Here is a 27,497-nt window from a genome sequence, read left to right on the forward strand (position 1 = left end):
CCATGTGTTAACTTAAATATACTTTTAGAATGAAAGGAATGCAAGTCTGCTGCAAGTAATGAACTTCTTTTTCTTTCTTCCATTTTTTATAAAAAGTCAACTTTGTACCCCCTTTCTGCACTTTCTTACTCCTTCCTTCAATAGATCTTTTAAGTATTCTGTTTCATATCCAGTGCGCAATATCTATTTTTTTTAAAATCCATTTTCAACCAGCAAATTAGAATGTGTTCTTTCGTTCTCTTTACTCCATTATCTACCAGCTATATCCTTTTTTCCCCTCATCCACATTACTTACTATATTTATACTGTTATACAAAAGAGTCAGTGACTCACTCATCAACGCCAGCCATCATTTGTATCAAATTTTTTGTCATGGAAGCAAGGGATAAGAAAGAGTTTGGGTTGAGTTGATTTTGAGTTCAACGTCCCTTTCAGCAGCGAGGCATATGAGACGGGACCTATTGATTAACGGAATCCGAACCACATGAGCTCCTGCCGGGAATCGGACCCAGGTCTCTTCCGTCAAAGGCGCGTACGCTAACCGCTTAGCCACGAAGGAGCTCAAAAAAAAGTTTATTGAAATATTATTCTAAGAAAAGCCCTTCCCACTGATGTAGTAGCTAACGTGCGTGCCTTTGGCTACAGCGTCCCGGCTTCGATTCCCAATGAGAGAGTATTGTACGCATTATGGTGATCCGTATCCACGTTGAACTAGAAGTCAAACCTATCACATAGGGTCGTTACTCAAAAGGGACGCTATACTTCTCTAACGATCCAGTCCAAAGGGGGGAGGGAGGGAAGGAAGATACCTTTTTGCTAAGAATAAAGTATCCCTCACGAATGTTATACAATTATCTACAACTAGATACCAATACAGTGCAGATTAAGAATAGGTGTACCAATAAAAAATAATTACTATGACCCACTTTTTGAACAGTATAACAATATATACTCTATAATTTCAAAAATGATATTTTATATGCAACTTTATATTCCTCGGTGCAGATTTACTTTATGGGGTTATTAATAATTATGGTTATCAATACAGCTTTTTCTGGGCTGGCAGTTTTCGACTCGAACTGTCTTAAGTTCGATATATGTAACACGTGAAGCAATTTCAACCAAACGTAGCACACATATGACTTACAGTCTGAAAAAAAAGGAAAGCTGAGGTTAACACTCTCCTAGCATCTCCTTAGGGCGTAGAAAAGGAGTGACAGAAATAATTGTAAACAACCGATATTAATGTCGAATTCATAGTTTTCGGAATTGTAGAGCTGATCAGTGATAGTTCCGATGACCTTCAAGCTCAAGTTTAATCGAGTGTAAGACATATGTAGCACTCTTTGGATATGGGTGAGAAGATGTAACATGTAAAAATAATCAAAAACCTCCAATGTTAGTGTCAAAGCTTTATATTTTCGGGGTCTCTGAAATGAATACTGACTCTCCCAATTCGGTTTAAGTCCGGGTTCAGCCCTCATCGACATGAAGGGTGAGAAAGGGTGAAAATAAAATGCTCCAAATGATTATGGTTAGTGTCGAATCCGTAGTTTTCTGGGTCGGGAAATCGTCTGATCCGTTTGAAATGACTTTTGATACGTAGTTATTACCCATCTCAAGCTTGATGTTTATCACACCGCTTTGATTAAAGGGCGTATTCTATGAGGTCAGGGTTTTTCGAAAGTTATAGGTAACATAGAGTATCTTATGAATTTTATCACTACACTTTCATTGAAATACCTATCCTAAGGAGAAAGTACTTTTTCCGTACGTATAAACGAGTTTCATCTTTTGTAAATTATTGAGTTTCCTTTACCACTTGGTTTTGAATTTCCCTCTTTTTTCTTCATGGTCATGTCAAGAAGGAAAAAAAAAAAACTTCTATTCCATAATATGTATGATAAGGCAATGATAAGTAGCCAAAATGGTAATGGAAGTTATTAACTCCCATTTAGTTATTGGTTTGGTCAGATATTATTTATTCCTACTAGTAAATAGATAGATCCAAAGCTAGTGCGAACAATATACAACCTTTTTTTGTTCAGATCAATTTATTTTGTCGTAAGTTTGTAGCGTTTTGGTGTACTGAGTCCTGGTTTCGAAATATGTCTTAAATGTGCAGTGAAAGTCTTGCAGAAGTGTCTATATGTTGAAGCAAACCGGTAAACTTACCAGTCGAGACGTGAATATCCGAGCAACTTCATCTTGTGCAGTTAACGTACAAAGAGATGGAGGGTAACGATCCTGCAACACCGAGAAAATAGTTCCAACTCTTCGAGAATTTTTAGCCATTAGTTCCGTCGACAAATAATGGATTTCGAACTTTTATATAAAAACCATAATGATGATAGCTGTCAGATCTAGGAACTGAATTTTAAAATACCGTTAAAGTCGTTACGTAGTAAAACGAAGCCGATACTAGTTAGAAATACCTTATTCTGGATAAGCTGTTCCAAGTAGATGTTAATATGATGGTATTTGCTTTTTATAAGATATAAGTTCAAATGATAACCATCGTTGCGAACATCGAATTATTGTGGTCGGCCTATAGTGATTAATGATAACTGTGTTCTAGATACTGAAAACAAAGAACTTTGTCCTAATAATTAGGACAAGGTAATGCATCGCAAGGATGTTTCGACAAAAAGGTCTTGTTTCGTTAAATTTGTCATCCATGGGAATCTGTGTACCGATCAGTTTGAGCAGATGGATGATGATCTATTGTATCTTATGCAATAAAGATGGGGCAAAAGGATATTCTCCAGTGAGATTCGACAACACTCAATTCACAAGTCACGCAAGCATTTGTCAGACATTGATGACTTAGAAATTCTACATCATCCTTTCTCGCTAGTCTTGACTGTTTGTATGGGGTCCTGGGTTCGATCCCAGCCCCCTCCAAGTGAACTTTGTGGTGGACAAACACCGTGTGCGTGGGTTTCCTCAGGGTTCTCCCGTTTCCTCCCACTTTCTTCATTCCACTATTTCATTCATTCCTTATCATCACCGTCTTCTTTATCCTAACCGGCATAATCGTGGGACGTAAAACTGAAAGATTTCATTTCATTTTTGACTGTTTGTAGTTTTTTTTTTTTTTCATAGCAATTTTTTACGTATTCGGAATAATGGTGCGATTAAGTCACTAAAGAAGGTCAAATGTCCAGATCCACACGCAACTTACGAAGAATTTTGCTTACTTCAGTATTATACAAGAATTTATTTTCCACATTTAGGCATGATACTTGGGATGCGAAAGATGATGATCAGTTATTTCCATCTCTCCCTGCTTGTAATAGAGATTTTTGTCACTTTGTAGAAAGGGTTCCAATGAAGAATTGCAAACTATATGTGTATTTTTTTACCCTTCAAAACAATTAAATAAAAGACTTTTAATTGTGTATATGATTTAAAATGTCGTTTTCATTCTTACTTTTTCCTTTCCTCTTTCACTGTCGTAATCATACTAATGGAGGAAACAAGTTCACATCCCAACAATAGAATAAACGAAAGCCGTTATTAACCTGAAAGTTATGTCACGATCCATGTGAAACATGAAACTTTTTAAAGTATTCTTCTTCTTCTTCTTCTTCTTCTTCTTATTATTATTATTATTATTATTATTATTATTATTATTATTATTATTATTATTATTTTAATGCAGAGATGAATTTTACAAGAAATTTTGGAAGTCCAGTTCCAGTAAATTTCCTGTGGTATCTTTGATTTATTAGAATTAAAATGAGCTATCTGTTTTCACCCTGATGCAGTTACACTGAAACTACAGACACATTAGTAAAAATCAACGAAATCACGGAAAGTAGTTTAATGCTGAGGACAAATATTCTTGCTGGTGGACATCCCCATTAACCATAGGCAATCAATAACCGAAAAAGTAGTAGTTGCACAACTGTTAGCTACGTGCAGGACGATGATATGTATGTTAGTTTCCCCCTCAAATTCTGCCTTCTTATCACTAAAGGAATTACATTTAGTATTGAAGGCGGAAAGAAACACGTAAAGTAAGTTTCTTCTGTTAATTGGAGTTGCTACATAAGAAAAACGTATTACAAGGGAAGAATTTTCCTGTTGAAAGAGTAACTGTAATGACATTTTCTCATTTTTTGTAATCAGCTTCGAACACTCGTTAGTTTACTGGGAAAACGTTTGATAAGTATTATAGACATCAGTGATTGTACTGCGCAAAAGATTTTGTTGAAACAATATAATACAAGAACAGGGCTGTGCCGTGGGGGGGGGGAGCAGGGCGACGGCCCCGGGCGCCGAAGTAAGGGGAGCGAAAAATTCGGGAGAAAAAAGGAAGAAAGATAGGAAAAATGACTTGGACTATATGTATGGGGGCGCCGTCGTATACTCTCGCCCCGGGCGCTGATTTTCCACGGCACGGCCCTGTACAAGAATCCCGAAATGTTACGACCTTCAGGTGTATGAATTCGTTTGAGGATATTCTAAGGAAAAATGATCTCGTGCTTCGAGCAGGATTCGAATCAGCTTGCGTAAAGAACGAGTTCATTAATCTCTGTTTGAGTGCTGATTACATCCCATCGCTGTTCCCATACTTCAAAATGATGAAATATACGACATGAAATGGTTCGTTTTGAACTGAGTTGAACGTTCTTGGAAGTCTGAAGGTTATATGTACTGCAGGTTAATATGATAGTCGACTCACGCTGAACGTGACGAACTTAGTTCACAAATGAAATATGGTGTGCCTGCCTGTTCCTGACTAGTGTCCATCAAAGTTGAAGTTCGACTTACTAGGGATGATTCCATTCCGTTACCAAGTACCTGGGGAAAACCTATATATCGTTTGAAAGCTCTTGCCAACAGGAGCACGAAACAGTTTTTAAATCACGGGCAAACCTGCAACCTGATCCTATAAGGGGCTAGTTTGTTGGTGTTTGTGACCCTATGTATTGCATATTCGACAGAAGTAAAAATGAATGTTACGATGCATCACGCGTAAGCCCATCATGTTTCGTTTTGGCTCACTGCTAGAACGTAACTCGGGCAAGGGTTTGATAATATCGCTTTGCACCCAGACATACCCATTTGGTCAGTGGTGCCAACCAATTGTAAATACAATGTGGAAGATGGTTTCTGTGCCACTGGATGTATATCCATGAAACGTGGCATAAACATCATTCGTCACTACAAAAAATATACTATGGACGTATTCCTCTTCCAAGGAACCCAGTTTGTCAGTGTTACCAACCAAATGTAAAAATGAGAAGGTGTTAAGCAGGTTTCGTACAATGAGACGTTTTATGCACCAAGATTGGCAGAAATATCACAAGAAATACCATTCATACCATTAGACAATATAAAAATACCAAGAAGCTAGTATACTACTATTTGAAGAACTTCCATTTTGAAAATGTTAGCAATACTGACAGATTGGAATGCTTGAGGAATGGTAACAACCAGTGGCGGATCCAAGGGGAGGGCTATGGGGGCTATAGCCCTCCCCCCTTGACGCTCAGGTTTACACTGGATAAAATGGGCTTCAATCCTGCTTTACACTGGATAAAACTGCAAACTATGGTTTAGCCCCTCCCTTGATCATATCCTGGATCCGCCACTGGTAACAACCATAGAATGTTTGCTGTTGTGTCGAATGATCTTTATGCATTCAATGATCAGGCAACGTTTCGAGAAATATATTTCAGAATGGTTGGCAATACTGCCAAATTGGGGTGCCTGGGAACACTCATACTATGTTTTCCATTGTCCAATGCTGTTTCTGTCACATTTGTTCTATGTTCGTTCAATGGCACGTACCCCATTTGCAACATTGTGATGGTTGACAACACTGACAACCTGGAATGGTTGGAATACGGTCACACTCAACGTATTTTTGCTATAATGTCTTGTGATATTTCTGCCAATCTTGGTGCATAAACGTCTCTTCGTACGAAATCTGCTTTACACCTTCTCATTTTTATAGTTGGTTGGTAACACTGACAAACTGGGTTCCTTGGAAGAGGAATACGTGCACAGTATATTTTTTCTAGTGACGAATGATGTTTATGCCAAGTTTCATGCATATACATCCAGTGATACAGAAACCAGCTGCCACATTGTATTTACAATTGGTTGGCAACACTGACCAAATGGGTATGTCGGGTTGCAAAGCGATATTATCAAATTCTTGTCCGAGTTACGTTCTAGCAATGAGCCAAAACGAAATATGATGGCATGATGGGCTTACGCGTGATGCATCGTAACATTCATTTTTACTTCTGTCGTATATGCAGTACATAGGGTCACAAACACTAACAGGTCACAAAAACTAGTCCCTTGTAGGATCAGGTTGCGGGTTTGCCCGTGATTTGAAAACGGTTTCGTACTTCTGTTGGCAAGAGCTTTTAAACGATATATAGGTTTTCCCCATGTACTTGGTCCCGGAATGGAATCATCCCTAGTTAGTGAAATGTCATTATCTAGTATGCTGTCGACGATACTGATCCGATCTTGACCAAATTTGGTGTGGTAGTAGACTTCGTATCAGCAATTAAAGACAATGTAAGTAAAGTTTTCCAAAGTAGCAGTGTATGTTTTGTGTCATGTACGTATTTGTATTTTGAGCGCTGAAATACCAATTGTCCACCGTTTTAGATGCATCAGAATCCTCTAATGATTGTCATAATGTTAATAAACACTAATTATTAAGTCTATCTGACCCCACTGATGACCTCAAATTATATAAGTTCATTAAACTAAATCCTTATTTACAAGGAACACTTGTCGCCGGTAATACCGACACCTTAAAAAAAAAAATAAATAAATAAATTGAAGCTTGCCTAAAATCGAAAATCTATGACGACTTTTCTCAAAAGTTCGTTAACTTCATCGTCTTGCCAGGCACTTCAATTTCTTGTCATTCGTGATGAAGGTTTTATTTTGCGTTTTCGAATTTCATAGTAGAATTCATCACTATACTGTCATTATTGGCAGGTCACTTGCCGTAACTGAGAAGCTTCCACACACCACGATCTTCAGCTAAGCTCTTTATTTTCACGTATGACTTTTCTGTTTTAATGCCTTCCATTAACTGTAGTTTTCGTCGCTGCTCCTTTACTTTCGTTCCACCATACTCTCTAGTACGTCCCTCATGATACACTGCCTTCTCAGCTAGTGCCCCAACCAGTTTCTCTTCCTCTTTTCAATTATATCTAAAATTGTTCTTTTCTTCCCCATTGTTTGTAACACTTCACTAGTTTGACCAGCTGTTTTTCTTCATTATTTTCCGCATCCACATTTCGAAGTCTTTAAATCTTTATTTATTTATTTTTTTTTTCATTGCTTTTCTGTGATTTACATCACTTGGAATTAAATATATTTGAGATTGAAGATAAATTTGAAAGTTTGAACGTATAACGAATTTATTATTATTTCTTTCTAATTTATTCAGGCACATAAGAATCAGAACTAATGGGCGGTAAAAATTGGGAATACTACAAAAAAAAAAGTGCCAGACTAGTATTTTCCAGTGCCGTGGCGACCTGGTGCCCGGGATTTTTTGGGTTCTGTCCATTAGAGTTGAAAGAATTAAAATATGATAAAGAGCAGGAGTTTTTTTTTCTTATAATTCTTGCAAGTAATTCAATAACATGACGTTTTGGGAAATAGGTTATTCAGTACTTACAATGTGCTACGCGTATTAATTAACCTAATAATTGTTTTCAAACTGTCATGTAGTGCAGCACCTTTGGTGCCCAATATTTACAACGTTATAAACTGCGTTCTTAGATTTCTAGGCTATAAGAAAAGTCCTGGAAATACTTATTTCATAGTATTTTTTGATACAATCTGCTCTCTGTCATTTTAGACTTGCAAACTATGCTATGTAAAAATGTCGAAAGTCTTATAAAACAGCTTTGTCCGTCCGTCTTTCGACAGGTAACAAAGCAAAAACGGTAAGGGATAAAGATACGGACTCAAGAATGGATTCATTCTTCTCTGGTTACTTTCTGTTAAAACGGAAATTGGTTCAAATTAGTCATTTCCAGTTTCAACGTTTATTGCCATAGAACGAAAACTCTAACAAATAGCGAGAAGCGGTTTCTTGCAGAAGATTCAGCGTCTCAAGTCAACGTACCAAATTTCACACAATTAAATCCCCATGTTAAGCGGGTTTGCATATCCAGGCTCCTAACTATGAAAACATTTGCGATCACTCCAATCCCAATCATTTCATATATTAAACCTGTTGTATATAAGTTATTAGGACATAAAATTGAATATAATTTATACGAAAAAGACTTATGCATTGCAAGAGTTGTAACGTCCAAATATTCACCACAAACTTATAGCCGTATCGACATAAAAAAAAAAAGTGTGGAGCAGGAAACCACTTTATATAAGAGTCAAAAGAGGCTCAGTGAAGACATACGAACTGGTCGATCGGTTTGGGTCACTAGCCTATCAATCAGAAGTTTGTGTGTTCAAACCCTGTAGGAAGTATTGTTTTTTTTTCTTTCTTTCTTAAAAGTTAGTTGTTACTTTCATCAGAAGATTGAGAACATTTCTTTGAATACATCTTTGGCAACTACTTTTTTCTCAAATTCGATTAGAAGCGAACATTATATGAATGGCAAATCTAAAATCCATAGCTGAGAACAAAATATTAAGTGTGTTCAATATTTCATTATTATCCTTTGATTTGTAATGAAAAACTAATTATAAGCATTGACGATTTCAGAAGATTCTCCCCGGGGGATAGTCAATATATGAATGAGAGAAAACTAATAAAACATTATTAGTCCACTTTGAGCATGGTCGAAGATAACTTATGTCGACAAGGTCTCAAATTCTACGACAGGTCATGCCCTGAAATCATCACCGTTTGAAAGTTTTCTTAACAAATAGAATATTACATTTATTTCTCGTTCTACGTTTTGAAATGGAAAACTCATAATTTTAAGAAGAATTATAATACGATAAGCATAAAGATTTATAGAACTAATAAAGTAAATATTCTTGTGTAAGCTATCGATTTCTAATCGGATTAAAACTCGAATATTCGTTTGCATCGCACTTTAAAGTAAATCATCTCTCTATATAATTCTTACTGGAAAGCATGTTTAACTCCAATTACTTAATCAATATTTTTAATAATATATTCTTATTGTAATACTTTTACTATTCAATGCTGTATACGCTTCATTTCCCAAAGCAAAACCTCGCAAATTTATAGTGAACTAGTGAATATTATTAAATAAATTATCATTTAGTTTACGTAAATACTACATCGCCTGATTTGAAACTTCGTACTTTAAATAATAATAATAATATCATAGCCATATCTTCATCAGAATTTCAGGCTTAGTCAATAAAATTCAACGTAGTCTTTATTCGAAGTTCTATTTAATCGAATCCAATAGAAATACAAACAGAAACTTCGAGAACAGGTAAAAAGAAAAATGTTAGTTTTGTGGGATTGGAAGTAACCTTTAAGAGTTTTTTACAGTTTACGGACAAGTGACTTAAACACTTTTTCCTTTTCTTTAAGTTAACTGATTCACCGAACGTATCTGAGTAACTTGTCTCTATTTTCTGCTCGGTTATACACGTTTTACAATCATTTCCATTAACCCTGAACGACAAGAACACGAACAAAAACATCTTCCTAGATAGGACAGTTAAAATTCCTAACTTCTCCCACCGGGAATCGAACCCGGTACCCCATACACTCAAAGCACACGTGCTACCCACTAGACCAGCGGGAAGAGCGAGTGAAATGTATTCTGTAGTGTCTGAAGTGATTCCTATTTCAGCCTGCTGTATATGTCGATTGATTTTTAATGTTTACCGTATTCGTTACTTTGAGGAATGATATATGTTATTGATATATGTTGTATTACATATTCGTCCATAAATATTATATAAATTATCAGAATTATTCATGATCTTCCATGCGCAGTAGAAACAGAAGAATGCAGTTTAATGATACTAGTCAGAATACAAATTTATAACAGGCTGTCAGAATTTCTTAATGGAAAGCAGTGGTTCCCAACCTGGGGACGCGAAGCTTCCTCCTGAGTAAGCATGAAGAGGGAGTAAGGGGGCGAAAGCTACTGGCAGAAATGAATTGTGAAATAAATAAATAAAGCACCACATATAATGACTTTTAAAATTAAGCTTGACAATTTTATAATGACCGTTTAAAAACATAATACTGCACTAGGAGGGTATGCAAAAATCTTGCTGGAAATATAAATTTCTGATATTATTATTATTATTATTATTATTATATTATTATTATTATTATTATTATTATTATTATTATTATTTAAAGTACGAAGTTTCAAATCGGGCGATGCAGTATTTACGTAAACTAAATGATAATTTATTTGATAATATTTACTAGTCCATTATAAATTTGCGAGGTTTTGCTTTGGGAAATGAAGTGCATATGACATTGAATAGTAAAAGTATTACAATAAGAATATATTATTAAAAATATTGATTAAGTAATTGGAGTTAAACATGCTTTCCAGTAAGAATCATATAGAGAGATCCGATTAGAATCGATAACTTACACAAGAATATTTACTTTATTAGTTCTATAAATCTTTATGCTTATCGTATTATAATTCTCTTTAAAATTATGAGTTTTCCATTTCAAAACGTAGAACGAGAAATAAATGTAATATTCTATTTGTTAAGAAAACTTTCAAACGGTGATGATTTCAGGGCATGACCTGTCGTAGAATTTGAGACCTTGTCGACATAAGTTATCTTCGACCATGCTCAAAGTGGACTAATAATGTTTTATTAGTTTTCTCTTATTCATATATTGACTATCCCCCGGGGAGAATCTTCTGAAATCGTCAATGCTTATAATTAGTTTTTCATTACAAATCAAAGGATAATAATGAAATATTGAACACACTTAATATTTTGTTCTCAGCTATGGATTTTAGATTTACCATTCATATAATGTTCGCTTCTAATCGAATTTGAGAAAAAAGTAGTTGCCAAAGATGTATTCAAAGAAATGTTCTCAATCTTCTGATGAAAGTAACAACTAACTTTTAAGAAAGAAAGAAAAAAACAATACTTCCTACAGGGTTTGAACACACAAACTTCTGATTGATAGGCTAGTGACCCAAACCGATCGACCAGTTCGTATGTCTTCACTGAGCCTCTTTTGACTCTTATATAAAGTGGTTTCCTGCTCCACACTTTTTTTTCTTTTTTTTTTTTTTTTATGTCGATACGGCTATAAGTTTGTGGTGAATATTTGGACGTTACAACTCTTGCAATGCATAAGTCTTTTTCGTATAAATTATATTCAATTTTATGTCCTAATAACTTATATACAACAGGTTTAGTATGTGAAATGATTGGGATTGGAGTGATCGCAAATGTTTTCATAGTTAGGAGCCTGGATATGCAAACCCGCTCAACGTGGGGATTTAATTGTGTGAAATTTGGTACCATGATTATCTCGAACAGTTTACCAAAACCAGAAGTACTTCAAATTTAATGTTACTTCCGTTTCAGTGTTGATTTTGTAAAAGCGTTTTTATATTTATATGAAAATGAAGAAATAATTAAATTAGATATAAGCAAATCAATTTTAATTTGATGTTTAATAGAAAGTAATGTAACTGTTGTTTGTTTATTACAGAACTTGAAAGAAAGTGTATTATTTCCTCTCCAGCATGGGAGAGATTGTAGTGATTTGTTCGAAATACTACATAAAATTGATTTCGTAATCATATAATTATATTTTCATAATATTCATGTTCTATGTTAAATCTTTCTGTATTTTATTTCATTTCCCATTCTTTTTCAGTTTGTATGCAAATGTAAGTTTCTGGTTTTTTAAAGCCTTATTTTGTGAATTGCTCTGTAGTAAAGATGTAAGGTAATTGGTTTAGAATTAGCGAATTCATATAAAGTCAGGCATAATTAAACGGTATCGGTATATATCTATATCTATCTATCTATCTACCTACTTACTTGCTTTAATTTAGTTACGTTTCAGATTAAAAATTAAATAATTCTACTCAGTGGATGAAATAATGTTTCTTGAATAGCTGCCGATACTCACCATGAATATGTTATTAATACATATCATAGGACGTACCCATTATTACAGAATTTTAAAGAACGCGTATTATTTCCTCTCCAGCATTGGAGAGATTGTAGCGGTCTGTTCGAAACACTGCATAAAATTGATTTCGTAATCATATATATTTTCATAATATTCATGTTCTATGTTAAATCTTTTTGTATTTTATTGCATTTACCATTGTTTTTCAGTTTGTATGCAAATGTAAGTTTCTGGTTTTTTAAAGTCTTATTTTGTGAATTGCTCTATAGTAAAGATGTAAGGTAATTGGTTTAGAATTAGCGAATTCATATAAAGTCAGGCATAATTAAAAGGTATCGGTGTATATCTATATCTATCTACCTACTTACTTGCTTTAATTTATTTACGTTTCAGATTAAAAATTAAATAATTTCACTCAGTGGATGAAATAAGTTTCTTGAATAGCTGTCGATACTCACCATGAATATGTTGTTATTAATACATATCATAGGACGTACCCACGTTAACTCGACATTGGTTCTTGCTGCTCGTGGTATCAACCGTAGAATGAGAGCATCAAAGCTGCTATGAGTCCATATTTTTTGCTAAGGTTAAACCTATGAGAGGCAGTCCTAATAACATCAGTGCAGAATTCTTCCGCACAAGCAAAGTTGACGTAAATGAAGTTACTATAACGTTAATCTTAGAAAACTCATTTTCACATTTTCTGGAAGATGTTGCAGTTGTGGCCAAAGTATGTTTTAAAGAGAGTTTATTTTTCTGAAAATACTCTCAAAAAATACGAACTTTATTCTTTCATTAAGCGGAATTTTGTTGTGGCGAAGGCAAACATCAGCATTTTAAACAAGTGAAAGAAAGCAAGTGGTGGAAACTATTGATCATGTTATCTTTTAAGTATATATCCAATCTTCCATGCTGTTGTTCCAATATTCAAATCAATTTAATTTTTAAAAAATAATTTCATAAATAAAATATTTTATTTAATAAAAATGTCAATAATTTATAGAAAAAGAAATGTTGATTATAATATGGTAATACTGCTAAAACGAAGTATGACATCGTCACCCTAATTCGCAAACCTCATAACTCCACTTTTTGGCGATTTTGAGATTTTTGTACTATCGGGTCAGAAAAAAATTATATTTTTTTAAGCCTTGAATATCATGATGCCATCTGTTTTCTAAAACTCGAAATAAGAGACTTATCAAACCTTGTATCCCCAATGACTTTATTTTGAATTAACAATACTCGTAACTCCTACCACACTATTTTTATGTAATCAAAGCTCGTAACTCCTCTTTTTCTTTTCAATACATACTGATCATATTTCTTGTTCCACGTGGAAGAACCGGTTTAAACGGAAGATCTATTGTCATTCCTTGACCACAGCATTAGGAAACATGACAGAGCTTAAAGCTGTTCTAACAGGTAGAACAAGGAATTTGGCCACTCATAAAATGCATAGGTGCTATCGCCTTCCAATAGTCTAGCCCCAGGACTTGGCAACCTTGATTACAACATTGTTGGTGTTTTTTCTGTTTACACAAGACTGTGGTGAGCCATTATTGTAAAGCGCTTACAGAAACTCTATTGTAATTGATCCCATATTAAATTATTCAAATTAGTGAAGTGAATAATAAGCAGAAGACATATTGTTTTCAAGTTGAATCTTCGTGTTTGTTTTTAGTAATGTGGCGTAATAAACAAATACTTAGCATGGCACTCCAAAATGCTAAGCAATCAGATGAGGGGTCGGATTTTGATACAATAATGAATGCTGAACTATTTATTGTGTCCGAAAATGAAGAGGCCACGTGTTCAATGGCAGTGTGCGAGAGGAAAATGGGAAAGATATATCAGAGAACGTAAATGAACCGAAGGTTGTGAGTAATAAGAACCAGAAAGTGGAACAATCGATATTAACCAGTGTGCCAACCCATGAAGTATCAGACGAAGGATGAGGGATGGATGCAGAATTGACGGAGACGAAACAAACTCAACAAGAAGAAAGTGATGGGTTAGAAATTGTGGAAGAAGATAATACATAAGCTAAACCAGAAGTTTTCGTGCGAGTCAGAAATGAGAGGAAAAAACGACATAAAATGGACAAGTCTACTTAGAAGGTAAATGAAGATAAAATATAAAGAGAACAGAGAAAGTGCTACAAAGGGAAACGACAAGAAAATGATCATTGGAATTACAATGTAGATAGGAAAAGTAGAAATTTGAAGGTTCGGTGCAAGTGTTCGTATAGTGAGAATAAAGTCATGAAATGCTCATTATTTACAGGAAACGACAGACAGAGAGAATTTGCAAAAAGTTTTGGTGCATGAGTTGGAAGGAAAAGAAATCATATGTCGCTAATCTGTTTGAGAAAGTACTAACAAAAAGACACAGGGGTAGAAAAGTGAATAGTCGAGGAGAAAGTTTTCAGTGTGTTACTTCCTCAGATTTCAAGCTGTGAAGGCGCGAGTATGCAAAACCATGTTTCTGAATACGCTAGGACTGGGTGAGTGGTCAGCATTGAACTGGAAGAAGAAGTGGGACAGAGAAACTGGAATTTCTGGAGCAGAAGGATGTGTCGAAACTGAAAGTGATAATGAAAGAGAAGTAAGAAACAAAAGAATGCGGATATTGGATGACCGAACTCAAAAGCAAAGGAAACAGTCAATTATGGAGTTTCTTTAGTCACTACCGACTATGGAGTCACACTATTGTAGGGCCTCTACAAAGAAAAAAATATCTGAAACCAACATGGAAATGTTGTTCAGTGATGGTTGTGGTTATCAAAATCGAAACGTTATTCTTTCAAATGCACTGCTTCAAGTATCCATTTTAAGGAATGTTGTCATCGAATATTTTTTTTTTAGAAAAAGGACACACAGATGAAAGTGGACTCAATGCACTCAATCATCGAACGGGTTCTGCAGAACAAAAAGATCAATGTTCCTGGTGATTATGTATCTGCGTGTGAAGAAGCTCGAATGAATCCAAGACCCTATTCAGTGAAATATTTGGAACACAATTTCTTCAAAAATTTTGAACAGTTACAAACTTATGCATCAATTAGACCGGGACCAACAGTATCCGACTTGCGAGCATTACGGTACTCTCCTGATGGAAATATTTACTATAAATTGGATTTTCATGAGAACTGGAAATTGTTACCCCAACGCAAGTATGAGAAACATCCAAAAAGTTTCGAAGATATGCCGCTAATTCACAAGAACAGGCTCAACATTTCAATATATATATATAATCTTCAGCTTCTGAAATTGACTGTGTCGAAAGACTTCCACTATTTCTGATAGTTTGCCTTACGAGAGCTTAAGCCATGTAAGAACAAACATGGTTCTAAGAAAATTCTTGGAAACAGACAATTATTTTACATTAATTATTAATGATTTTAATGTCTTCCCAATTCAGAAATTAGACATTACATTGTTCTTTGTATTTTTCAAAAAATTAAAATAATTCGAACTTTTTTTTTTATGATTTCATTTGAATCAATAAAACAATGAAAAACTAAAACCTCGTAACTCCTTGTACAAGGTATCCAAAAAAGTTTTTGCCGATTTCAGAGTCCGCACAGAGTCTATGTTGTAGCACAAAATACTCACGGTTACGTCTCGAAGTAATCACCATATGCATCCAGCACATTCTGCCAACGTTCCTGCAACTGTACAATGCCATGGTGATAAAAGTCAGCGGTCTTGGAAGCAAAGAAGTCCGTGAGTGCGATCCGCAGGTCTCTCTCATTTTCAAATTGTATCCCCCGAAGGTAATTGTCCAGGGAATGAAACAGGTGGTAATATGTAGGGAAAAGGTCAGGGGAATATGGTGAATGACAAAGTTTCCCATCCAAGTTGCAGAATGGTTTCCCGGGTCCTTTTTGCCACGTGTGGTTTTGCATAATCGTGAAGAACCAGCACACCTTTGCGATTAACCAATGCCGGCTCCTTTTCCTGCAATGCACGGTGCACTCGTTGCAACTTCTGGGAGTAGACATCCGCATTGATGGTTTGGCCTGGTGGTAGGAGCTCATAATGAATCACATGGCGATAATTCCACCATACGCATAGCATAACTTTCTTGGGATGCAGAGGTGGTCTTGAGGTGTGTGGAACTGCGTCACGTGGCGACAACCAATGTCGAGTACGCTTGGGTGTGTTGCAAAGGACCCACTTTTCGTCACTAGTGATCAATCGACCAAATATCGGTATGTTCTGGTGCTTGGAGAGCAAGGATAAACTGGCTTCAACTCGCTGTCGTTTGTTGGTCGGTAACAATGTGTGTGGGTGTCAAGTTTCTAACATGTAATAGTACTGTCCTCCTCGATGGCTGTCTTCAAGGCGTCGTCATCCAACACATGTGGTCGTCCACTGCAGGGCTCATCACTCAAGCCCAAATCGCCGGTCGGGAATTTTTGAAACCACTGTCGGGCGGTGCATTCATTCACGGCATTCTCCCCAAACATGCGGCCACTGATAGGCCTACCTTGAAGTCATACAGCAAACACCCCCTAATGAGTTGTTTCGACACCTCCATTTCACTGTGCCACTTGACGAGCTAAGTCTCTGTAGTGTGCCCAACGAGTGTCTGCTAATGTCGGTCAGTGCTCTGCCTACCTCCTTATCGCGTCGCGCGCACGTGACTAACGTCATAGCATGTCTGTGACCCTCGAACAACAAGGCCATCACAAACGGCAAGAACTTACTTGGACACCTTATAAAAGTTTCAGATTATGAGAGAGAAATACTCGTAACTCCAATTAATGTCAATAAAAGGTACTTATATTGTTCGAAATGTTCATAAACGTAAAAGTTCCTAAAACTAGGCAATAAAATAAACATGTTATCTAAAAAATAAATGACATATACTCGGAAATAATTTTTTAAAACTTTTTTTCGTCTCTCCTGTAAAATTTTCTATAAGTGAGTTACGAGATTTGCGAATTAGGGTGACGATATGCTGTTCCGATGAAGCATTGAATATTATTCTTTACCGATAGTACACAAGGTAGGATATTTTAATTATGATTTTCCTAAATACTACAGTAATCATTGATCTAGCACAATATTGTCTTATATATATATAATCCTTTAAATTACGGGCGGTTTAAAAAATCCTGCGTCTCGTAAACTACGAAGCCATTTAAACCGATTTCGTAGGGTTGAAAAAAAACGTAACTTTTAATGTTTGGGTTAGTATTTAGGCCTCTTTGTTCTTTCCATTCTTCAAAGTGATATCAGAAGCCATTCGAGCTCTTTGCGTGCGATAATAAACAGGATTCCAGTAGTGCAAAAGTTATTGTGGTCGTATTTCGAAAACGAAATATCCGTAGTTGTCTCTCCACATGTCGAAAACGCAATGTTCGTGATTTAACGTGTATATATAATGTGTGTGTGTGTGTGTTACAAAATAACTGCACCACCTAAGAAAAATCGATACATTTTGCGAATTGTTATATGTATTATGAAGGATATTAATTGCAATATTTTCAAATTATTTCTCATACATCGTTTTGTGTTTTATCTACTACATATATAGAGACAAAAGATTCAAATACTACAACGGTTGTATTCTTTATTGTATACTTGTATTTTCTTCCTCTATACAATAATACATTATATATTATTATGTAATATATAATGTATTACATAATACGCTACAAATAGCCATTATTATAAAAAGTATGAACATATTTGTTTTCATGCATTTTGTATGAACGCATGTTAACATCTCATTAATATACAAGAAATTATGCTGTTTTGCAGTACTGTTAAGTGTTTAAAAGCCATAACTTTGTATATATCCCATTCAATACTTTGTATGTTTCCCATGTGCCGCTTTCAGTGCTGCCAACCTACTTGGCATGTTGTGTACGAGAGACTGGCACAAGGATACGTCTAACTCATGGAACCAAACTTGCACCAGCTTCAATAAGCTTCTTCCTTCTTACAAAGCACTTCCCTGAAAGCTTGCGGGACATGATATGCCATAAATTTTCAATAGGATTCATGTCTGGAGAGTTAGGTGTTCACCACAACCTTTGGATATGCATATCTGAAAACCACTTCTTAACCACAGCAGCTCTGTGACTCGGCGCATTATCATTCTTGAAATATGAAGTAATCTAAGTTTTTGCCTTGAGAAATGATCCCATGCTGTTGATAGAAGTTTACGGTTTAAAATGCCCATGTAATACTGTGCATTAACTGAACTATTGCAAATTTCTTGTCTTCCGACACCTTTCGACGTGAAACACCACCACACCATTACACTCTCACCAAACTTCTCTGTCGGTGATATACAGTCGCTATTAAGTTCTTCCCCACTTCTCATCTATAGTTGGACGCCACTGTCATTCCCAAGCACCCTAAACATTTTTTCATCGGAGAAAACCACATGTTCTCGTCCTTCAACACCCCATGCTTCGTACATGCTAAGAAAGTATTTTCTGGCTCTTAGGTGATTTGCGGTAAGTATCGGCTTCTTTCTAGGTGTTTTCTTTCGAACTCGTTCCTTTAACCGTCTAACAATTGTCACGTAGCTTACACTAATACCAGTATCATCAGACAGTTTGAGCAATTTGTTGTGAAGATGATGCTCTGCTTGTCAAAGCTAGGGCCTTTATTTTTCTGTCTGTCCGAGGGCTGTTTTTTGCCTTCGGCCACATTTGTCTGTCAAAGAGGATTTATTATGCATTGTTTGCTTTTTAATAACTCTGCCAACCGTTGTATGATGCAGTTCAAGTTGTTTTGCAATTTGACTTGCGAAATGCAGAGATGGTACAACGCTAGTATCTTCCCTTGCTTACAAGAGGATGTGTCGTACAGTATTTTAAACATTTTTAGAACGCAATTACACTAACTATTGAGGAACAATCACAAAGCACTAAATATCATATACAGATCATAAGCAATAACTCACAACCACAAGTGGTCACGTATGGAACAAATTTTTATTAACAACTATCAGCGGATCACCATTCACTTGTGCATACATGAGACAGCCATTTGCATACTGAATGCACTGCCACCTATTGAGCAAAGAGCACAAAAAATCCATGAGCAGTAATACACAAAAACATATCAAAATGCAATGGCTAACAATTGTATGATACGTTAAACCCCTTTAGAGATAAAATTAATTAACAATTTTCGAAGAGAAATTAAAACAATGAAATTTTAGGAGGTGGTCCAGTTATTTTGTAACAGACTGTATATATATATAACCAGAAAATAGTGAAAAAACAATCATAATTCTTAAAAACAAACACTAAGAACTTCAGCTACATCAGATAAAGTTACGGAGGGGAAGCAGTAGGTAGAAAAAATTATAAATACAAAAGAGAAAATAAGTGCCCGTACAGAGACTACTTTTTTTTCCTTTAAATTTTCTTTTCTGCATCTTTGCCCCTCGATCTAATAATGAAGTGTTCAGCAAAGAAGTTTTATATCGCATGTTACTTTGTTTTCACTATTTTCTGGTAATTGATTTTTCATATGTATATATATATATATATAATATAGGGTTGATTAATTCGTGTGTCAATTTCATTTGTTCCTGTGCAAAAGTGATGTGAGGTAAAGCCTTGCAATTTGGTGTGTAACTTTAGACGACGGACATAAGTTTTGTTTCGCCATAGAAGTATGTCATTCGTACTAAAGATTGAAGAGATAGGGTCAAAGGTCAAATTTTGATTTTTTTCCTTATGGGATTGCAATGGTAAATTCTGAAAGATCCTGAAAAAACACAAATCAGAGTGATAACAAAGAAAAGCTGTATTGTATGATTCTATGTCTCAAGCCGACCAAATATGCGTCAATCAAGTATCAAGGTCAGAGGTCACTGTCAGATCAAGGTCACAGGTCATCTTGAGAATCCATTTGAATACACTGAAAACAACGCAATGTCCGTACCTCATCATGAAAGACCGGTGCGAGTTTCCCCGGGTTAATAGGTCTAACAATTTGCAAAACAAATAAATAGAAAAGATAATATTAATCATAGTAATAAACAATGAGGTTTGTTTTGTAGAAGTTATATTGAAACTGGGGATTAATAAACAACTTATATTTTTAATTCCACACAAGCCATTAAATGTATGTTATTACTCTTAGAAAATGATAAGCAGCAAATACAAGCATATGGTACGACATTTAAAGAAATACGCCAATTGTAATACTAATTGCTTTGAATTGCAATTAAAACGCAATTCCTGTAGCTTTCTCAACTCTACGGGAAGACAAATAACCAATACGTACTCATACAACGGCAAATATTATATGACACCATTTTTTATATGAACCAATAATAGATACAAAAACTTTACATTTCAAAAAAAAAAAAAAAAAACTAGATACATTAAGGGATCACTTCGAAAAGAAAAGGGCAACAGCCCCCTCTTGCCCTCCCTAATCGCCGCCCGTGGTCTTAAGAACAGAATAGGTACCTTTCTGGTAACTTGATGTATAATAGTACGTCATTACGTATTATAACTTCTGATCACATGGAGATCCCAGAACAAAACTTTGGGTGATGTAAGGAGACATTATGAATTTATCTTGAGATTTTTTTCAAAATATTAAAATTGTCACTTTTTGAAAAAAATAATTTTGAAAATTTAAAAAAAATGGATTTTTTTTAAAATAACCCCTACCAAGTAGCATCTTATGAAAGCCCATTGAAAGAGCTTTTAAACAATACCACTCTCATGTCTATATCTTAATTGATTACTGCATTGCACTTCATTAAAGATTTTAAAACGTCCAATTTTCTCGAAATTTTCAAATTTTAAAGTTAGATAACTTAAGAACTAATGGAGCAAGAGACCTAAAATTTAAAATTTTTTCATAGGTCTATGAGGCCAACAACTGTATGTCTTTAGAATCTGAGATGTCAAGTCAGAATTTCCTCTGAAATTGTGTTGAATTGACGTGGAATGACCCAGTACCATCTATGTCTGAAAACACAAGACCATCGCCTTCGGAATTCCTTTGGTCGGCGAGAACCTAAATGTTTCCACACTTCGACTGCTGTGTTCATCTCGGCATCGTAAAAAAATAACCAGGCCACATCCATTGTGAATACTTAAAAAACGCAAAATGTCTGTTGAAGTTGTTATACGTTCACTTTCTAGGTTCACATTGGGACATTAAGGAATCCATTTGGCAGAATCTTTGTTATGTCCCATATGTTTGTGCCATTTTCAGGCTCAGTACTGTAGTTGATATGCTCCTGCTTGAAGAAACACGCTATGCATAGTTGTCCACATTCACAAAAGAAGTCACCTCCACAGGATTGCCTGTACGTCCCTCAACATTGGTGCCGAAATGTCCTATCAAAATTGGGACACTTTGATATTTCATTGTGATGTATCCTAGTGTTCTATCATTGTATCAGAACTTTCCTTCGCCGAACTTACTTGTACGAAGAGAAACTTCGATCACAGCACGACTCCCTTTTTGTGTGAAATCGATACTTTACTTCAAACAGAGAAAAGAACAAAAGCTTTAGAGCTTTCAAATTTGGTACAGTATCCAGTTAAAAATCCTAGATCATAACATTAATATAATTATTTTCAAACATAGCGACAGCGTAAAGCTTAAGAGCACCAGAACATATTTGTGTGTGAAGTAAATATAAATCAGCCGTCAAAGATATTTTGTAATGTAGACAATGGGTTGTCCAAGCACAAAAGCAGTTATGGTACAGTCCACGTGATCTGGGTGCTGAGCACCTATTTCAAGAATTTCAAGAATGATATAACGTACGGTTGTTCAGGGAGTTCATTCGGTAGCGTAGTGGTAAACTCACAGACATGGTAAGACAGACGTGATCTCGATTCTCGGTAAAGCACATTTTCTCAGTCGTATATCATTGAATTTGCACCTATGGAGAAATTTGTGTGAAAGAAAAATCTGTTATTTCCTCCATTTATCATATTTAAGCGTGACAGTAGTTTGTTTAGTATGGATCGGTTTACAAATCAGAGTTGTGATTGTTCGTGAAGTAATGCAAGAGAAATATAGCTGAATATTTATGTTGTAATATGTATGGAGGTTAACTATCAAGAATGTTTTACGCTTGTATATACAAGTATATACTTACATGTGTGTTGTATTTGTCATTGGCAGCAACCGGAAGTGGAAACTCACCCACATGAAGAAGACATGGACAAAAATGATCATTCAGAAAGTGACGATGCGAATCATGATGTTTACATTTTTGGAAGGAAGAATGACGAAAGAGCTACATCTTTCTTTGCTCAACCAGGAATACTTGCTGGTAAGAGGAAAAGCAGATTGTATTACTTTAAATCAATTGAAATTAAAACCTAATAAGTTAAAAAATTATAATAAAATAAAATAAAGTAATAAATAAAATAAAATGAATAAATTGCTTACGTAAAAGTCATTAAAATGAATTTTTACAGTTTTCACAGTGACCTTGAAAGTCGGGCAAGGTCATGGAAAGTCAGGGAAACGTTTCAAAATATACCAAGAATCAGGAAAATTGTTAAAGTTCACACAAGGGTCACGGAAAATGCAATCAGATTTCATGAAGGTAATTAGAACTCCTGTTACTCAAGTAATGCAAACAGTAATTACAACTGCTTACAGACGGTATGAAGAACACCTCAGAAAATCAATGCGGATTTAAAATAAAATTAATAAAATAAAAAGGCTGTAAGAAGATGTTTATTTTTAAAAATAAACAAGTTTAAGGAGCACGAAAATGTGTTGAAATTTCAAAGTAAGAACAAATTAAATGAAAAATTTAAATTTAAATGATACAGGAAAAAAAAAAGTTAGGTTTATTGGTTATAGTAAACAAAGAGATAAGCCAAATTACGTCGTGGTTATGTTTGAATGTACTCAGAATGCCGAGATATTATGTTAGTGTATTGTTTGGTATTAATGTTTTATTGTATTAAAATGCAGGAAGTTTCGCTCATAATAGTATTTACAATAACAAGTATTTTAAGAATATACAGTATTTTAAAAAATAAGGAGAACGTTGGACAACTGTGGAAATGGAGGCTTTTTTTTTCTCTAAACCAAACCATAAATGATAACGTTCGCGGTATCCCGGGTCAGGGAAAATTTACTTACTTAGTCAGGGAAATCAATATTAGAATTCCAGTATAAACCATGAATTATCAAATTATAGTTAATAGAAAAGAATCCAGAAGCTTCAGGGAAAATAGCAACTATCTTACTAGAAAATTGAGAAACCATAATCAAACATATACTGTGAGTATTCCGTTGATAGATTTATCAGATACGGAGAGGAAGAAAAGAAAAAATAATGCAAAATGATACGGAGGGGAAGAAAAGAAAAAAATAATGCAAAATGATACGGAGGGGAAGAAAAGAAAAAAAATAATGCAAAATATTGAAAATACAGGTGGGAACACTCATATGATTTTATATGACCATTTGTTCCACTCATGTGATTTTTTTTCTGTACCCTCTCACCCTTGGAATTTTTTCTATATCCTGTTGCAAAAATTAACGGCAACACGTTGGTTTAACGATGAATTCCAAGCGGTGAAAGATTCGGAAGTGAGTTTGTAGGGACTGTCGAAAAATAGTTTCTACTGATGTTCCAGAAGTGATCGAAGAGGTGGACTAGTGCATTGCACTGGCTGGAGAGTATTTTGAAGAGAAATGAAAGTATGAATATGTAATCGTAGTAATAAATTGGCGGTACTGATAATGCTAATCTTTACTGAAATCTACGTGTAGTTGTAGAGAACTACTATAAAGCTAACGTTTCAATTAGGACCTTTGCTGCTTTTGAGAAAACACCTGTACCTTTTAGTAAAAAATATTTGTTGACATACACGAGGGTAATCCCAAAAATAATCTCCAAACTGCTGAGAACACATGAAAACTGTTCGTATGGCTGGCAAGCTGTTGTGTTTGTTGTTTTCTTTACTCACGAACAAGCCTGCGCGAACTTCTGAAGGAACACTTCGTCTTGGCATGGGAGTCGTTTGTAATGGAGCTCCCACTTGGCGAAGTTCTCGTAGCTACTCAGTTTTTGAACGTAAAAGGCGTTAAAACGATCGCAATTTATCGTCAATTGACGGAAGTGTATGGCGAGTCGTGCATGAATGTCAAAAACGTCCGCAAGTGGTGTAATAAGTTTGCAGCTGATCGTACTGAAATTCACGGCGAAAAAGGAGCGGGAGACCGTCAATTTTGGACGAAACAGTTGCAAAGGTTGAGCAAACCAGCGACCAACACCTGTTTCGTAAGGTGAAATAACATTTGGTCGGAATGCGCTTCAACAACGAAGACGAGGTGAAGGATGAAGTTAAAGACAAAGAAACGATCTAGTCTCTTGTAAGTATTAGTAAAATATATTTCAATAAAATCTTTTATATAATATTTAATGCAGTTCTTTTCCGAGCAGGACTTGTAAACTAAATGCGATTTTCGTTTTGTTTCTGTTTTCTAACAGATCATGAACATTTTAATCGTAGGAACACTCAATAAAACAAAAACGTCAGGTTCTATTATATATTTGTGCAAAAGAAGATCGTCCCCTTCCATCCATTTATCTGTTCTGTGTAACTGAGAAAGCCGGGGAAATAATCGTTAGAATGCTTTGTGTGCAAGATTCTGTCTAAAAAAAAATCTGATTACGGAACTAAATAACGTTGTCACTACTCCACTCTGAAGAATATCTTCGTTATAGTTCATATATGTTTACGCATGATACGTGCCCAACATATCAAAGATACCTCATCAATCCGCAAAAAGAAGGAAGGCATCATTCATGCAAATATTAATGCGGAAATCTCAGGCTTTTAGTCAAGTCAAGGAGTACAACGAGAAAATAGTTTGAGAACCACTGATTTAGCCAACAAGAGTAAATTACTACAAAATAATCCAATTGTAGATCAATTTGTATTTCTGGATTTTTTAAATAGCTCAAATAAGGAAAAGTACAACAAATGTTTTAATTTTCGGAAGTGGTTGTGTATTTCCGTCGTAGATGTCATGATGCTTATCTCCAGCCATACACCAGTCCTGGGACAAAAGCAAACCAGATATTGTGATGTTCTGCGATAACAAAAAAACTTAGAAAAGTTTTAGCAAAATATGACGGGGACAGAAACTGTGGTCTATCCTAATATTTTACCATATTCTGAACATGGTAGCAATAAATAGTCAATTACCTAATCAGTGGCCTCTGGTGTTAAATCGACGAGTAAACACTGAAAGAACATGTAAGGTACAATTCAATAAAACTAAAAATTCGGCATCAAAACTGTATGACTAAAGAATGTTTACTAGTTGATGCTATAGGGGACATAACACACAAATAATTATTTAACCTATCTCTCTATCCCGTGTCAGTTTCTATTATATTAGTGAATAATGTCGGTTGGCATGGTAACCATGTTCAGCACCAGTTCTTCTTATAAAGCTTCATTCATTTATAGGATTTGTTTCCCTGTAAAATTTTTGGGAAAGATTCATTTTAACAATCTTATTACTTTTTTTTTCTTGTTACTCTCGAAATTTTCTCGTTTTTTTTTTTTTTTTTTTTTGAATCCTTCGTTGGTATCATAGAAATGTTTGAGTTTTTTTTTTTTTCTGTAATTCTTCCTACCTGAATGAAGAAAAAACGTAGCCATCCGTTTTAACTAATTCCTGCGAATTTCGTTTATTGATATAAAATCACTTTATGTTCTTCCATACAGAAATTGTCAAACCACTGAAAACACTTATATCTTGTTACGAATTTGTTCTGTGTGGAAAACATGCAGTAGTTCTATATTGTAAAATTCTTTCAGTCAATAAAGGTAGAGCAATTACTGTACACGGGAGTTTGGACTTTTCCATCTCCTTTTATTATATAATTGTCTTCTTAAATACAAAAGCTATACAATAAGCTATTCCACTAATAATTTGGGTAAAATAAAGAAAGGAACCCAATGACCAAGCGTCTTAGGGCTTTTGCAGGTGAGGTACCTCTCGGTGACCAAGCGTCGTGAGAGGGGTTTAGGTGGTTTGATCAACCTGGATAGATTGATGCTTGATGATGCGTGCCGCTGTCTTTTATCCTGGAGTGTCGGCTGCCATCGGTGATCTCCGTCTTGCCGGCTGCCAGCGAATGTGGGCGACTCCTCTTCGGGTCCGTCGTCTGCGTTGTTTTAGTTTACTATTGGCATATGTATTACACATGGTTATCGCATGTTATGGGGACATGCGGAACCTTACAATATCAATAATCAAAATTCACAGGAATTCGTTAACGCTAGAATGTTCAGTACCAATCATTTAATCGTTTGAGAATTTTACAGAAATATTGCTCTCTTTGTTTTCTTCATTGTGATTTGCAGTTTTATAACTTTAATATTTTTATGTAGTTTGCGTTTTCTCCTTTTCTTAAAGTTGTCACTATGGTAGTTTTAGACACATTTAAGAATTTACCTTTAAAGCCCAGGAACAATCATTTCACGGTTCTCATTTTTTAAATTATTTTCACACATACGTTCGTAATTATGTCACTACACTAGATCCTAATTACAGCAAATAAAGTACTCAAATAATAAATTGATAAAGTAAGGTAAATACGAGAGTTACTACGAAAGTTTTGAGGTGTGAAAAAACTTACATACTTAAAATCAATTTAACACTTACATATTCTCAAAGTATTCACCATTACACTGTACACACTTTTGCATCCTCGAAAACCACTTTTGGAAGCAGTGTTGCCAGTCTTTTTCTTTAAGTGTTGAAAGTTCATTCTCGTAAGCCACTACAGCTTCTTCAGGGCTGAAAATCTCTTCCCACGCATGCGATCTTTCATCCTGGGGAAAATAAAAAAAAATCACACGGGGCCAGGTCAGGGCTATACGGCGGATGTCATAAGTTTGACCTCCGTAGATTCTAAAAACTGAAGTGTGATGTTGGCCGTGTGTGCGAACGCATCATGATGAAGCAGGATCCCACGCAATCCAGTTCTTGGACGCCGTTCCCGAAGCTTCTGGAACACTTTTGTTAGGCAAACAGTGGTGTACCACTGAGCAGTAACAGTCCTTTGTTCTTCAAGTCAAACAGTTGCAACATGGCCAGATTTGGAGAAGAAAGTTGCGAGTATCTTCCAAACACTTCGCGGTCGCTTCACTTTCGTGGGTGGATTTTCGTCTGTAAAGATCCAAACTGTAGACTGGCGTTTATTTTCAGGGTCAGATTGATAGATCCAAGTCTCGTCACCAGTAACAATGTCAGAAACGCGTCGAGAATTGCCTCCATCAAATCTTGCAAGCATTTCTTCACACCATTCCACACGCATGCGCTTCTGCTGTTCAGTCAAAGTGTGAGGCACCCAAGATGATCATGAAGATGAAGATGATCAGATGATCTTCCTGAGCCGAAGA

General features: G+C 35.4%; 1 protein-coding gene across 1 annotated transcript in view; it reads left to right on the forward strand.

Annotated features, from left to right (window-relative positions):
• The window catches only part of LOC145683880 (uncharacterized), a 141,817-nt gene that overhangs the window by 106,585 nt on the left and 7,735 nt on the right, over positions 1–27,497 (forward strand). Inside the window, exon 4 of the mRNA XM_081755513.1 lies at positions 22,231–22,381. Within this exon, the coding sequence (XP_081611639.1) occupies positions 22,231–22,381 (151 nt within the window). The remainder of the gene's footprint in view (positions 1–22,230; positions 22,382–27,497) is intronic.

Source organism: Thermobia domestica, chromosome 4 (genome assembly GCF_964235325.1).
Source record: "Thermobia domestica chromosome 4, izTheDome1.hap1.1, whole genome shotgun sequence".
NCBI lineage: Eukaryota > Metazoa > Arthropoda > Insecta > Zygentoma > Lepismatidae > Thermobia > Thermobia domestica.